At 47.6% G+C, this 15,647-nt stretch overlaps 1 protein-coding gene across 2 annotated transcripts in view; it reads left to right on the forward strand.

Annotated features, from left to right (window-relative positions):
* Positions 1–15,647, forward strand: part of LOC117365012 (acyl-CoA dehydrogenase family member 11-like) — a 194,914-nt gene that overhangs the window by 105,027 nt on the left and 74,240 nt on the right. For both annotated transcript variants that reach the window (XM_033954838.1, XM_033954837.1), the window contains exons 10-11: positions 5,522–5,662; positions 6,025–6,117. In XM_033954838.1, the coding sequence (XP_033810729.1) occupies positions 5,522–5,662; positions 6,025–6,117 (234 nt within the window). The remainder of the gene's footprint in view (positions 1–5,521; positions 5,663–6,024; positions 6,118–15,647) is intronic.

Consider the following 15,647-nt stretch of genomic DNA (forward strand, 5'->3'; position numbering starts at 1 on the left):
GTTCTTGGAGACTACATCCGAGTTTCCTTATTACATTACAAATTCGTTTCCATCCACCCAAGCCGGGCTGTTCAGCTTTTCTTAAGAGGACTATCCTGCTGGGGAGGAAGTGTGTTCTGTTGCAGTGGCTTTCTTCTCAGCCCCCGACTGTTCAGCAGTGGAGAGCATTAATGCTACAGCAAATGTTGCTGGAGCGCAAAGACATTGTGGACTTGTCAGCCAAGTCTGGCAGACTTTTTCGTCAATGTTGGTATTCTTTTAGTTTGACCTTTACTCCCTGTATTCGTAGACAACTCTGGGATGCTTGAGATGCTTCTTGTTTATTTCTCACTTTGGTTCTAGTTGCTGCTGCCTGGGTGGGGTGGGCGGGGGGTTTGGGGGGGGATTGGGAATTGAGATGGTATGGAGAAAAAGTTTTGTTTGCTGTATACTGTCATATTATTCTCTTGTTCAATAAACATATTTACACATAAAATTCTAGAATTAGAGACAGAGATAACGAACGCCGACCTCGATGTAATAGCGATATCTGAGACTTGGTTCACAGACTCACATGGGTGGGACATGGCTATACCAGGATACAACTTACTTCGTCGGGACAGAGAGGGAAGGATAGGGGGTGGGGTAGCACTATACACTAGAGATAACATCAAAGTCACCAGAATCACAGATATCAACTACACCGGGGAATCACTCTGGGTGAACCTGGCCAGAGGAAACGAAAAATGCTTGTATCTGGGTGTAGTATACAGGCCCCCAAAACAGCATGAAGACAGGGATATGGAACTAATCAAAGACATTGAGAACATTACTTTACGCGGGGACACGGTTCTGCTAGGGGACTTCAATATGCCCGATGCTGATTGGAAGACACTTTCTGCTACTACCAGCAGCAGCAGCAGAAGACTTTTAACCTCCATAAAAGGGGCGCGACTCAAACAAATGGTGCTGGAACCCACCAGAGATCAGGCGACACTAGACCTGATACTCACCAACGGAGAAAGCGTTTCAGAAGTTTCGGTAGGCGATACACTAGCCTCCAGCGACCACAACATGGTATGGTTCAACATCAAGATAGGCTTCACTAGATCAAACACAGCAACAAAGGTCCTCGACTTTCGGGGCACTGACTTTAAACGCATGGGAGACTTCGTCCATCAGGCGCTACAAAACCAAGCTGAAACCAATAATGTAGAGGCTATGTGGTCAATCCTGAAATGCACCTTGCATGAGGCAACAAACCGCTATATAAAAACAGTAAGCAAACGACGGAGGAAGAACAAGCTCCAGTGGTTCTCTGCAGAGATCTCGGATCTTGTTAAGGAAAAAAAAAAGCTTTTATTTCCTACAAGCATACAGGAAACAGGGTGACAAAAGAAGACTATCTGACCAGGTCTAAAGCAGTCAAAGCGGCAGTCAGAGAGGCCAAGATTCAAACAGAAGAACAACTAGCGAAAAACATTTAAAAAGGGGATAAATCCTTCTTCAGATACATTAGCGACAGGAAACGAAACACAGATGGAATAGTACGTCTCAGGAAAACAGACGGGACCTATGCAGAAACGGATTCTGATAAAGCCAAACTACTAAATGAATACTTTTGCTCAGTCTTTACTTGTGAAGCGCCAGGGACCGGTCCACAATTGCAAGCAAGGCAAACCTCGGAAGACCCGTTTCAAAACTTCAAGTTTACACCCAGCAGCGTCCATGGCGAACTATCAAAACTCAAGGTGAACAAAGCCATGGGACCGGACAATCTACACCCCAGGATTCTTAGGGAGCTGTGTGATGTCCTGGCGGAGCCGCTATCCGTGCTGTTCAATCTTTCCCTAAGTACCGGAAAAGTCCCCATGGACTGGAAAACAGCTAACGTCATTCCATTGCACAAAAAAGGTTGCAGAATGGAAGCTGCAAATTACAGACCGGTCAGTCTCACCTCAATAGTGAGCAAACTCATGGAAAGACTTATTAAACAAGAATTAGATACGATCCTGACCGAGGAGAATCTACAGGATCCCCAGCAGCATGGATTCACAAAGGGAAGGTCCTGTCAATCCAATCTGATCAGCTTCTTTGACTGGGTTACAAGGAAACTGGATATGGGGAAGTCTCTAGACGTCGTGTACTTGGACTTCAGCAAAGCTTTTGATAGCGTCCCGCACCGCAGATTGTTGAGCAAGATGACTTCGATGGGATTGGGAGTGATATTGACGACATGGGTCAATGACTGGTTAAGCGGTAGAATCCAGAGGGTGGTGGTTAACGGTACCCCCTCCAATACATCGGAGGTGACCAGTGGAGTGCCACAGGGATCGGTCTTGGGACCGATCCTTTTCAACATATACATAAGAGACCTGACTCAAGGGCTTCAAGGTAAAATAACACTATTCGCCGACGACGCCAAACTATGCAACATAGTAGATAACAGCACCCTACCCGACAGTATGGAGCAGGACCTGCTCTTATTGGAACATTGGTCCTCGACTTGGCAGCTGGGCTTTAATGCCAAAAAATGTAAGGTCATGCACCTAGGCAGCAAAAACCCTTGCAGAACTTACACTCTGAATGGTGAGACCTTAGCTAGGACTGAGGCAGAACGTGATTTGGGAGTAATCATTAGTGAAGACATGAAAACTGCCAAGCAGGTGGAGAAAGCTGCATCCAAGGCTAGACAAATGGTGGGATGCATCCGTAGAGGTTTCGTCAGACGGAGGCCCGAAGTTATAATGCCCCTGTACAGATCCATGGTGAGACCTTATCTTGAATATTGTGTTCAATTCTGGAGACCACATTATCAAAAAGATGTGCGGAGAATCGAGTCGGTTCAGCGAATTACCACCAGGATGGTCTCGGGACTCAAGAACCTCCCATATGAGGAAAGACTAAATAAACTGCAACTATACTCGCTCGAGGAACGTAGAGAGAGGGGGGACATGATTGAGACTTTTAAATATATCACGGGCTGCATCGAGGTGGAAGACGATATATTCTTTCTTAAAGGACCTTCAACCACAAGAGGTCATCCGCTGAAAATCAAAGGTGGGCAATTTCATGGCGACGCCAGGAAGTATTTCTTCACCGAAAGGGTAGTCGATCATTGGAATGAACTTCCATTGCAGGTGATTAACGCCAGCAACGTGCTCGATTTCAAAAAGAAATGGGATATGTATGTGGGATCTCTAGCCGGGTGAAGTCTGGGGGTGGGTCATTAAGGTGGGCAGACTTGATGGGCTACAGCCCTTTTCTGCCGTCATATTCTATGATTCTATATTTAATAATTTATTGGAAAATCCTATGATACTGTGTTATTTGGCACAACAATGAGGGCTAAGAACCAAATATATTTTAACAATAATAAACTTTTACTCATTATGACAGGGGTTGCCATACAGCATATTATGAAAAACTGGAAAAATTGGGACCGGCTGAATTACAGTTTTTGGTGGAATTCTTTGTCACATCTTTAAAATGGAACGGGTAATAGCTATACAACAGGGGAATTTTAAGAAATTTCAGGATGTTTGGGAGCCATTAACAAATTATTATAATGAATGAATATTGGGTTTTTCTTTTTGAACATACATGTCCAAGTAGGGGGGGGAGTGTACTTTATGTTGTCTTATATTTAAAGTCAGTTAGTTATTGTGTATGTGGGAGGGAGGGATATTTGGTCTGAATGAGACTTTGATGGAATATTAAGTAATTTTAAAGTGTAAAATGGTTGTATCTTATATTGCACTTATTGTAAGTTTTAAAATTGAATAAAGAATTTTAAAAAAGGAAATAGACTACTGAAGGAATAGACTGCAAAGCTGAGAAATACTGTGACATTCTATAAGCTTCCTCAGTGATGCTGGTCATGGTCAAGCATGATTTAAGAGATCAGTTTTAAAATGAATAAAGATTAAAAAAAAAAAAAAAGAGAGAGATCATTAAAATGCCAGAAGACATATTCATTATAACTCAAAGTATAAAAAATATAGATCTGTTTGTGAACGGTCATCTTTATTTTGTAGTTTATTGCAGATAGTGAGAATGGCGTTTGATATATATTTGGCATCTAGAATATTTTGTAATTCTTTATTCTCCACCAGTTGTAAATTGACTCAGTTGCTATGTAACATCTCCTGTGATATTGAATGTACTGTAATTCTTCACTATTACCTGTAATTACCGTATTTTCACGCAGATAACGCGCACCCGTGTATAACGCGCACACGGGTATAGCGCGCAGAAACCACAATATTATGTATAAAAACTTTTGTATACCGCGCTCACGGGTATAACGCGCATGCTGCCCGACTGTCCTTTCGCCCGCCCCGACTCTCCTCTGGCCACCCCGACTCTCCTTTCACCCGCCCCGACTCTCCTCTGGCCACCCCGACTCTCCTTTCGCCCTCCCCGACTCTCCGTGCGCTGTCCCGACTCTCCGTTTACCCGCCCTGCCCTGCCCCCCCCCCCCCCCGGCAGGACCACTCGCACCCCCACCCCGAAGGACCGCCGACTCCCCGACAACATCGGGCCAGAAAGGAGCCCAAACCCTCCTGGCCACGGCGACCCCCTACCCCCACCCCGCACTACATTACGGGCAGGAGGGATCCCAGGTGGGACCTAAGGCTCCAGGGCCTATTCTGATTGGCCCACGCGCCTTAGGCCCCACCAGTAGGCGGAGCTTTGGGACGGATGGGCCAATCCGGCCTCATTCCGTCGTTGGCTGCCTGCCGGACAGGCGGGTTTGGCTCCCGTCTGTCCGGCCAACTAGCAAAGGTACGGGGAAGGGGGGTGGGGGTGTCGTGGGGGTCGGCCAGGGGGGTCGCGGGTCGGCTGGGGGGGCGGTCGGAGGTTCTTGGGGGGGGCGGTCGTTGGAGGGAGGGAGGGGGGTTTGCGTCGAGGGCAGGAGGGCCTGGGATCCCTCCTGCCCGTAATGTAGTGCGGGGTGGGGGTAGGGGGTCGCCGTGGCCAGGAGGGTTTGGGCTCCCTCCTGGCCCGATATTGTCGGGGAGTCAGCCGGGCAAGAGGGCTTGGGCTCCCTCTTGCTCCGATCACGGGTGCGGGTGGGAGCGCGTGCGAGCGGTCGTTCGGGGTGGGGGTGCGAGCGGTCCTGCTGGGGGGGGTGAATCGGGCGTCGGGCGGGGTGGGAACTATGTAGAAAAACTTTTGTATACCGCGCTCACGCGTATAACGCGCGAGGGGTATGCGCGGTAGGTAAAAACGCGTATAACGCGCGCGTTATATGCGTGAAAATACGGTAACTCTTCTCCTGTAATGTAATTCTACTGGAAATGCCCAGATATCTTCTTTATTGTAATCCGTTGCTATGTTACATCTGCTGCGATATTGAATGTATTGTAACTCTTCACTGTTACTTGTAATCTACTCTTCTCCTGTAATGTAATTCTACTGGAAATGCCCAGATATCATCTTTATTGTAATCCGCCTAGAACCGCAAGGCACAGGCGGAATAGAAATCCCTAATGTAATGTAATGTAATATTGTTCATTCTTTTTGCCTTTGCACACAGGTCCAGACTCGTGGTGCATTTCTCTTGCTGATGGAGGTAGCCAAGCTGCTGGGATTAGAGGAAACCAACATGGCAACTAAACAAGACCAGCACATCCTGCGCCTGATGACTCCAGTCGCTAAACTTTATACTGGCAAACAAGTATGGCAGGAGAATTGGAGTGAAGACTGAAGAGGGCTGTGCCATGTTATAAGCAGTGGGCAATGGGGGGAGGAAAGGGGAAGGGATTTGGGATTCTCAGGCCTTTCTTCAGTGTAGCTCAAGTCAAATTACGTATATCCAGTTACAATAGGTATTTTCATGTCCCCAGAGTGCTTATAACCTAAGCTTGCACCTGAGGCATTGGAGGGTTACTGGTGTCTTGTATTTGTAAGGCATATCCTTTATCTCTTGTCACATGTCTTGTGCCACTCACAGAGTAGTAACTTTGAATAGTATCAGCATTGCTATATCTTCAGGTGAAAAGTTCAGCTGTATGAAATATAATGATTTCTGTTTGACAGGCAATTTCTACTCTCTCAGAGGGGCTGGAATGCTTTGGAGGGCAGGGATACATGGAAGATACAGGCTTGCCAGCCATGCTCCGGGATGCTCAGGTACAGGAATTGTGAAAACTTTGTGAACAGACATTACTTAATGTTGCCACTGGCAAGAGATTTTTTAAAAAGTAATTATATTCTGCATTGCTTGATAGACCGGTATAGTCCTTACGAATGGGTTATATACCTCACTGCTACCAGCAGGTGGAGACTTAACACAAACTTGTATATCAGGCTAGAATCTCCCTAGCAACTCAGTCTGTCTCAGTCTCCATCAGTCTCCATAGCAGGTGGTAAGACTAGATCGGCTCCCCTCTTAGTACTGTTGGAATTTTGTTTTGGACTCCTGTGTTCCCCTTTTGTGTCAGATAGAGCTTGGACAGGTCCTGTTTAGGGATCCATCTAACCTTGGGGGTGCTAAACCCAGCGGGTCTCATGCTGGGTCCCTTCCTCCACCTCCCCATATTTTTGTAGAGGTGCTTCAGCCGGTGGCCTGACCCCCTGGTTGGTAAGCCCTTCAGCTTTGAGAGCCATAGAGTCTGTTCTGTAACCCTCCCAAACAAAAAAAAACAAACAACACAAAAAAGACAAAATCCTGAGGTGTGCTGGTCTAAAAGGGCTCATTTCCCTTTAAAACTGCCTTTTTACTGTATTTTCTCATCTAACCAGCACTTTTCTTTCAGCTAGGGTGGTTTTCAGCATAATGAGCACTTTTAAAGGGGGAAAAATGCTCATTGTGCTCCAGACGCGAGGTACTCGCAGCTGGCCTGTGCAAGTGTTGTGCAGGCTGGAGTGGTGGGGTAGCCTCGTCTGCAGCGGATGCCGGTGGCCAGGGCACCCCGCCACATGTACCTCATGAGTCGGCTTCGGATCACAGGGAAGCCTGGGCTTCCCCCGACGCCCATGCAGAGGGTTTCCCAGCCGTCGATGGTCAGGGAGAAAAGGATTCCCTTGCCGCTGGAACAGCTGGGGATTCCCTTTTCACATCGGTCAGTTCCTCGGCCTCAGCGTCAGGAAAGTCCCAGGCTTTTCAGACGCGGAGGCCGCAGGAGTTCCTCCTTCATCTCAGGAACCTCAGGTGACCTTCCCCCTGTTAAGGAAATACAGGGGCAAGGTATGGCAGGGAGTCCCTTGGGGCCGCTTAGTGAATCTAAGGGAGGGGGATGGTTGTAGAACAGTGCTGTTGAGCCAAGTGTGGGGTGGCAATCATTTAAGACAGTAAGTAGAGAGGAGATCGGTCATGTCATTACACATATGTCACCAACACATGCGGTTTGGGATTCTTGTAATTCTAGTATACTTTGGCAGATACCTTCAGTCTTATGTACATTTGTTGCCTCATTTGTTAATAAATCCTTGGTGGGGGTCAACTCCCTATTCGATGTAAGGAATCTACAGTTACCCCAATACTAAAGAAAAAAGGATTGGATGTTAAGAACTTGAAAAATTTTCGCCCTATTTCGGTTGTACCTTTTTTTGGGTAAGGTGATTGAGAAAGTAGTGTTAAACCAACTGAATGAATACATATTACAAAATAATTACCTTGGTGCATCTCAATTTGGGTTCCGTCAGGCACATAGTGTAGAATTGTTGCTGTTCTCAGTGATGGAGGTTTTACGAGAGGGAATTGATAAACAGAAGAAATATATCACTTGATGTATCAGGTGCATTTGACACAGTAAATTTGAATAAGTTGCTGGTGAAATTGAAGCATTTAGGTTTAGCAGGGGAGGTCTTACATTGGTTCGCATCATATCTAAAAGATAGAGCTTTGCGAGTAAGGAGTGGGCAATTTGTTTCCAGAATTGTGGAGGTTAAAAGGGGAGTACCTCAGAGCTCTGCTCTTTCTGCAATTCTGTTGAATATTTATATGTTTACTTTGGGGGCGAAGTTTCAGGAGATGGGAGTGCAATATCGAATATACACCGATTTATATTTTATTCTTTTTTTCCAGTGAGCAATGCACCCACTGCTGAGCAATGTTTGCAACAAGATATGGAAATGATTGTAGGGTGGATGGATGATCATGATCTGAAATTAAATGTTAATAAAACAGAGGTGATGGTGGTAAAAAGTCAAAGGGATAACTTTGAATTAGAAAGTGTCGATGTGATGAGTGAGAAACTGTTTAGTTAAAAAAGAGATGACGGTATTGGGAGTATGTTTGGATAGTTGTTTGACTATGGAAAAACAAATATTGAAAACGATTCGGATAGGATACATGCAATTGTAATTGTTATTTAGATTAAAACTTATGCTACCAGCTTATGATTTCCGTAGTGTGGTGCAAGCAGTAGTACTAATTATCCCAGGACAAGCAGGCAGCCTATTCTCACATATGGGTGATGTCATCGACGGAGCCCTGATGCGGAAGCCTTGCAAGCAGACTTGCTTTTATCCCAGGACAAGCAGGCAGGTATTCTCACTAGTGGGTGATGTCATCCGACAGAGCCCCGATACGGACGTCTCACAAGCATATTTTGCTTGAAGAAACTCAGAAGTTTCGAGATGCCCACACCGCGCATGCGCCAGTGCCTTCCCGCCCGATGGTCCGGGCGTGTCTCCTCAGTTATTTTCTTTCCGCGGAGCTGAGAAGTTTTACTTCGATTCTGCGCTGACTGAATTCCAGTTTTTTGCCTTCTAATTGCCGCGGTTTGAGTTCTTTATACTCTTATCGTGTATTTTATTTCTTTTATTTCCTTTTTTTTAAAAAAAAAAAAAAATTTCTTCCGGCAATTCGGCCGGGTCAGCCGCGTGGCTCAGGCCCCGCTCCTTCGATCTCGCGGCGGAGCTTTTTCAGCCTATGTCCCGGCCAATTACCGGTTTTAAAAAGTGTAGCAAGTGCCAGCGTGCAATTTCGATGACGGACCCGCATCGACGCTGCCTGCAGTGTCTTGGTCCAGAACATTTCCCGAAATCGTGCCGGCCTTGTTCCACACTCACAGCGCTGGCATTTAAGCGTCGCTGTTTTTTGTGGGTGTCAATGTTCAAAATGGAAGCTGCGAAGGAACCTTCAGCTTTGACTTCGGCTGCCGCTTCGCCTGCCCATGCGAAGCCCGCCACCACTCCTCCTGCTCCGGGTCTCCTGAAGCCGGCCTCCTTTGTCCCGGTTTCGACCCCGTCTTCGGCGCCGGTGCCTTCTGTCTCTTCGGATCAGGTACCGCCTTCTACCATTCCACCCGTGGTTATCAAAGTGCCGAAAGCTTCCAAGCAAAAGCACTCGACCACGAAGGAGCGCGAAGACCGTGCTGGAGGACCCCCTTTCGGTGAGGATCCCTCCATATCGGCTTTGTTGCGGTCCCTTTTGGAAGCTCAGTTTGTCGAGCTCATGCAAACCATGGGACCCAAGTTAATTGCCACCATCCAGGGTGACCTCCCGGTTCTGATTCCGGGGGGCGGACCACCCCCTCCTCCTCCTCCTCGCCGGTCGGTCTCGCTGCTTGGTGAGGAGGAGCGGCATGCGGTGGCCGGTCCCTCGAGGCGGGCCTCCTTTAGTGACATGTCCCCTTTAGAGCCCATCACGCCTCCAGACGAAGAAGCCCTGGGCATCGCAAGTCTCAAGAAGAGTTCTTCCGCACTCCATATCAGGCCTGGACTGCATCTCGAGAGGCGTCGAATCTCCCGCCTCTTCGCTCCACGGCCTCGAGTCCCATCTACTCGCTTGAGGCATCGGGGGACCATGCTAAACATCGTCGTTCTAGATCTCCCTCTCGACACCGGGAGGGGCATCGGTCCAGGCATTCTTCCCGGCACTCCTCGCGGCACTCTGAAGTTTCACCGCAGAAGCTGCCACACATGGGATACTCTTCGTCTGACATGTCTCCTCCGCAGGGGCCAGAGTACGAGGAACCGTGTACTTCTTATTCCCCCTGTCGATCCCAGGTCTCTGTGGATCCCGAGGCCTCGACTTTGTCCAGTCCTTCTCGGAGACCTGTGCTGGCGGATCAGTTGTCTTTTTCTTCTTTCCTCCGGCAGATGGCGGATGACCTGGACATTACCTTAGACACCGGTTCTCGGTAGTCCAAGGAATACTTCGACACCATGCATTTACCTCATCCTCCTGTGGAGTCTCTTCGCCTGCCTCTGCATAAACTACTCGATCAAACGTTTATGAGATGCTTTGAGACACCATACTCCATTCCTGCGGTCCCTGGCAAGTTGGATGCTCGATACCGCACGGTTCATCACAAAGGGTTCGAGGGCTCTCAACTCTCTCACCAATCCCTGCTGGTCGAATCCTCCCTCAAGCGGTCTCACCATCCCAGGTGTACGCCTCGGTTCCTCCGGGTTGTGAGGCCCGGACCATGGATAAGTTTGGTAGAAGGATATACCAGAACTCGATGATGGCGTCCTGAGTTCTCAATTATACTTTTCATTTTGCAACTTATTTGGAGTTCTTCCTGCCTGTGCTTCGGAAGTTCACACCTTACATTGAGTCTCAGGCTCGCTTCGAATTCGAGGAGGTGGTGGCCTCGCTGTCCCAGCTACGTCTCCAGTTGATGCAATCCTCTTACGATGCCTTTGAGCTTTCGGCACGAGCTGCTGCCTGTTCCGTGGCTATGCGTCGATTGGCATGGCTTCGGACCATTGACATGGACCCAACCTCCAGGACAGACTGGCCAATGTTCCTTGTGCGAGAGCAGATTTATTTGACGAGTCCATCGAGACTGACGAAGAAGCTGTCTGATCATGAAAAATCCTTTCAGTCCATTCTTCAGCCCAAGCCTAAGCCTCAACAGTCTCATCCTGCTAGACCGCCATTGATCTATCAGCGGCGTTACACTCCGAGGCAGGCTCCAGCTGCGAGACAGCCAGCGAAGAGGCAGCCGCCTCAGAAGGCTCAGCAGAAACCTCAGCCTTCTACTGTCCCCAAGGCTCCTCAGCCTTTTTGATTCTCTCTCCGGGAGCATAACCAACCTCGTTCTGCATCCTCCTGTTTTTCCTATAGGGGGTCGCCTCCATCATTTCTTTCATCATTGGGAGGCTATTACCACCAACCTCTGGGTCATTTCCATCGTAAAGGAAGGATACTCTCTTCAATTCCATCGGGTCCCTCCGGACCACCCCCCAAGAGAGTATCCTTCCAACTTGACTCAGACCGCCCTTCTTCTTCAGGAAGCTCAGGCTTTGCTCCGGCTTCGGGCCGTCGAGCCGGTCCCTGTGGACCAACACAAACGGGGGTTTTACTCCCGGTACTTCCTTGTTCCGAAGAAGACGGGCGACCTGCGACCCATACTGGACCTTCGGGTCCTCAACAAGTTCTTGGTCAAGGAGAGGTTTCGCATGCTGACCCTTGCTTCCCTCTATCCCCTCCTCGAGCAGAACGACTGGTTATGCTCTCTGGATCTCAAGGAGGCCTACACTCACATTCCCATTCATCCGGCCTCTCGCAAGTTCCTCAGATTTCGGGTGGGACATCTACATCTGCAGTATCGAGTGCTTCCATTCGGCCTGTCATCGTCTCCCAGAGTCTTCACGAAGTGTCTGGTAGTGGTGGCTGCTGCACTCCGGAACTGGGGTCTAAAGGTATTTCCTTACATCGACGACTGGCTCATCAAGGCCCCCTCAGCTCCAGAGGTCATTTCGGCGACCCTGGCTACGCTTTGCTTCCTGCAGAGTTTGGGCTTCGAGATCAACTTCCCCAAATCTCATCTACAGCCTACCCAATCTCTCCCCTTCATCGGGGCGGTCCTGGATACCATTCGACTCAGAGCATTCCTGCCTCCTCAGCGCCTGGAGGCTCTTCTTCATCTCTGCCAGTCAGTGTCTTCTCGCCAGTCCATCTCAGCGAGACACATGATGGTCCTCCTGGGCCACATGGCCTCTACAGTTCATGTGACGCCTTTTGCCAGACTCCATCCCAGAATTCCTCAATGGACCCTGGCTTCTCAATGGACTCGGGTGTCAGACCCGTTGACTCGACACATCATAGTCACTCCTGCTCTTCGGCAGTCTCTACTTTGGTGGATGACCTCTTCGAATCTATCCAGAGGTTTGCTGTTTCACACTCCTCCCCACCAAAAAGTTCTCACAACAGATTCCTCGACCTATGCATGGGGGTCTCATCTGGATGGGCTTCGCACTCGGGGATTCTGGACCAGTGCGGACCGCCTCCATCAAATCAATCTGCTGGAGCTCAGAGCCATCTTCAATGCTCTTCAGGCTTTTCAACATCTGCTTCACGACATGGTGGTCCTCATTCGCACAGACAATCAGGTCGCCATGTATTATGTCAACAAGCAGGGGGGCACGGGCTCAGCCTCCCTCTGCCAGGAAGCTCTCAGAGTCTGGGATTGGGCGGTTCGCCACAACGCCTTCCTCAAAGCTGTCTACATTCAGGGGAAAGACAATGTCTTGGCGGACAACTTGAGTCGTCTCCTCCAGCCTCACGAATGGACCCTCCATTCCAGGCCTCTTCATCAGATCTTTGCACAGTGGGGGATGCCTCAGATAGACCTCTTTGCTGCTCCCCACAACTTCAGACTGCCTCAGTTTTGCTCCAGGATCTACACTCCTCAGCGTCTCGAGGCAGATGCCTTTCTCCTGGATTGGGGAACTCGCTTTCTGTATGCGTTACCTCCTTTTCCACTCATTCAAAAGACTCTAGTCAAATTGAAAACCGACCATGCCACCATGATTCTGATAGCTCCTCGGTGGCCCAGACAACCTTGGTTCTCCCTTCTACTTCAACTCAGCAGCAGGGAGCCATTCCTTCTTCCAGTGTTTCCTTCACTGCTTACTCAGCATCAAGGATCTCTGCTTCATCCCAACCTACAGTCTCTCCACCTGACAGCTTGGTTCCTCTCAACATAACTCCTCACCAGTTTTCCCAGGCGGTGAGGGATGTATTGGAGGCTTCCCGGAAGCCTGCTACTCGACAATGCTACTCCCAAAAATGGACAAGATTTTCTTCCTGGTGTGTGTCTCATTCTAAGGAGCCTCAGCGAGCCTCCCTCTCTTCTGTATTGGACTATCTTCTACACCTGTCTCAGTCTGGCCTCAAGTCTACATCTATACGAGTCCACCTGAGTGCTATTGCGGCTTTCCATCAGCCTCTCCAAGGGAAACCTCTGTCTGCTCATCCAGTGGTTTCCAGATTTGTGAAAGGACTTTTCTATGTCAATCCTCCTCTCAAACCTCCTCCAGTGGTTTGGGATCTCAACGTTGTCCTTTCTCAACTTATGAAACCTCCTTTTGAGCCTCTCAACAAGGCTCCCCTGAAGTTTCTCACTTGGAAAGTGGTTTTTCTGGTTGCCCTCACTTCTGCTCGCAGGGTCAGTGAGCTTCAGGCCTTAGTGGCGGATCCACCTTTCACAGTATTCCATCATGACAAGGTGGTCCTTCGCACTCATCCGAAATTCCTGCCTAAAGTGGTCACTGAATTTCATCTCAACCAATCCATAGTTCTTCCTGTGTTTTTTCCAAAGCCTCATTTTCATCCTGGAGAATCAGCTCTTCACACTCTGGACTGTAAACGTGCTTTGGCTTTCTACCTGGATCGCACCAAACCACACAGAACTGCTCCTCAACTTTTTGTCTCTTTTGATCCAAACAAGTTGGGCGACCTGTATCGAAGCGCACCATCTCCAACTGGATGGCGGTTTGTATCTCTTTCTGCTATGCCCAGGCTGGATTACCCCTTCCCTGTAAGGTCACAGCCCATAAGGTCAGAGCAATGGCGTCCTCTGTAGCCTTCCTCAGATCGACTCCGATTGAGGAGATTTGTAAGGCTGCCACTTGGTCCTCAGTGTCAGTTTGAAAGTGGCCCCTACAATATTAGGTGGTAGGGGTTAAGTGAAAGGCGTACTGACAAACGCCAGGTCCCAGGTTCAGTTCCTTCACAGAAGTTTCATTAGGGATAGAATCAAATAAGAAGCACAGCCAGGGGTGATTATATAAAGAATATATTATAGAAATAGTCTTACAGAAAAGTAATATTTATAAGCATTACAATTAAGCAGAGAGCAAGCAGTCTCACTGCCTTACAGAGGTCAGAGGCAGAGAGGGACATAGAAGCTTGCAGAAGAGCCAAGAGATAGCTCCATAGGAAAAGAGAGAGCGATTGATAGCTGCATAGAAAAAGAGAGAGCTCTTGATAGCTGCATAGAAAAAGAGAGAGAGCTGTGTGTTGCAGAGAGCAGGCTTTTATACCTTGGAATCTTATTCTGAATAGAGAAAATATTGTATCTCCCAGTATCTTTCTGTTTAGAATTTGTAAACTGTTTGAGACAATGGTTAATTTAATTAACAAAGGAGGGTGAGAAACCTGATGGGATTAAGTCTCTGGCTTGATCTGTGCACCATTGTCCTAAGCACCCTCTTAATCAGACATTAACACCTTTTAGCTAGCCATGATTCAAGCAGGGCTACTTGAAACTTAAAATATATCAATCAGGGCTACTTGAAACAGTTTCCCTGCACTAAGGGTCTATCTGCCTTCCCATGCCAGGGTCAGATTGATATAATCTCCCAGAGGCCTCTAGGCTGACATCTCCCATAATTTTTTTATTTTTATTTTTATTCTTTGAAATGAGGGCAAGCTTGTGGTACCTTTGCTTACCTCCAACAGTACGTCCCCTGTCTTGCAGAATCTCCAAGCTATGTAGATAGGTTGTAAACAGTTCCCATTACGAGTTCAAACCTCTGTCTTAGGTCGTATAGGCCATAATCTGGGCGGGGATCCCAGTATGCCTATATCTTACCCGTCGTTGAACGAATGAACCGTGCATAATGGATGAAGCTTTTTCAGGAGGTTCAGGTATAAAGGTACCAAGATGTCATAAGAGAGAGTATCTAAGTATGGGATATGGGATAATATTATATCTGACCCTGGTAATGGTAATGCAATAGGCCATGCCAAATTAAAACCAAATTAGAACCAAATTAGCAAGTGTCAGAATAGATACTGGAAATACATGTATAACTGCCTTAAAAGTTAGAAGGAAGCTTGTATGATAAGCATTGTAAAGAAATGTACATGTGTTTCACTTTACAGCAAAGAAAAATCATAATAATACATAACAAAATTTGTACAATAATTAAGATAATGATAGGGTGAATTAAAACATTAAATACGTGGTTTGCAGTGGGCGAATACCCAAAGAAAAGTTCCCAAACTGAGACATGAGCGTCTTGTATTAAATTTTGTGCAATCTGTCCATTTTAAAAAGTGATAGTATGAATCACTTCTTTGGAAGTTTTCTTAAGTTGTTCAATGTAAGTATGGAGTTCAGTAAAGTTCAGCAGCTTGTGGAATGTCTCATTCCCCATTCCAAGAGGTAGTGGATGTACAGCATAAGAAATAAAGTCTGGAATGTCCATAGGATAGGTTAAATAGGAGGAATTGTACAGCAAAGCGTTCTTAGGAAGGTGGCTATATCCGATGAACAGGAAACATTGTGTACAGCATGTGTGGAAAAGTCTTTGCAGTCAGGGTGCATGAAGATGAATTAGTCCAGCAGGAATTGGCAGTCTCTTTAAACTGATGAGGTTCACACTTGAAATGAAAGGATGTTTGCACAGGATCTGATGTTTGCACAGGATCAGTCAAGTCACTGGAAACTGGTGGTGTTCGCCCTTGAGATGAA

Source organism: Geotrypetes seraphini, chromosome 8, assembly GCF_902459505.1.
Source record: "Geotrypetes seraphini chromosome 8, aGeoSer1.1, whole genome shotgun sequence".
Classification (NCBI taxonomy): domain Eukaryota; kingdom Metazoa; phylum Chordata; class Amphibia; order Gymnophiona; family Dermophiidae; genus Geotrypetes; species Geotrypetes seraphini.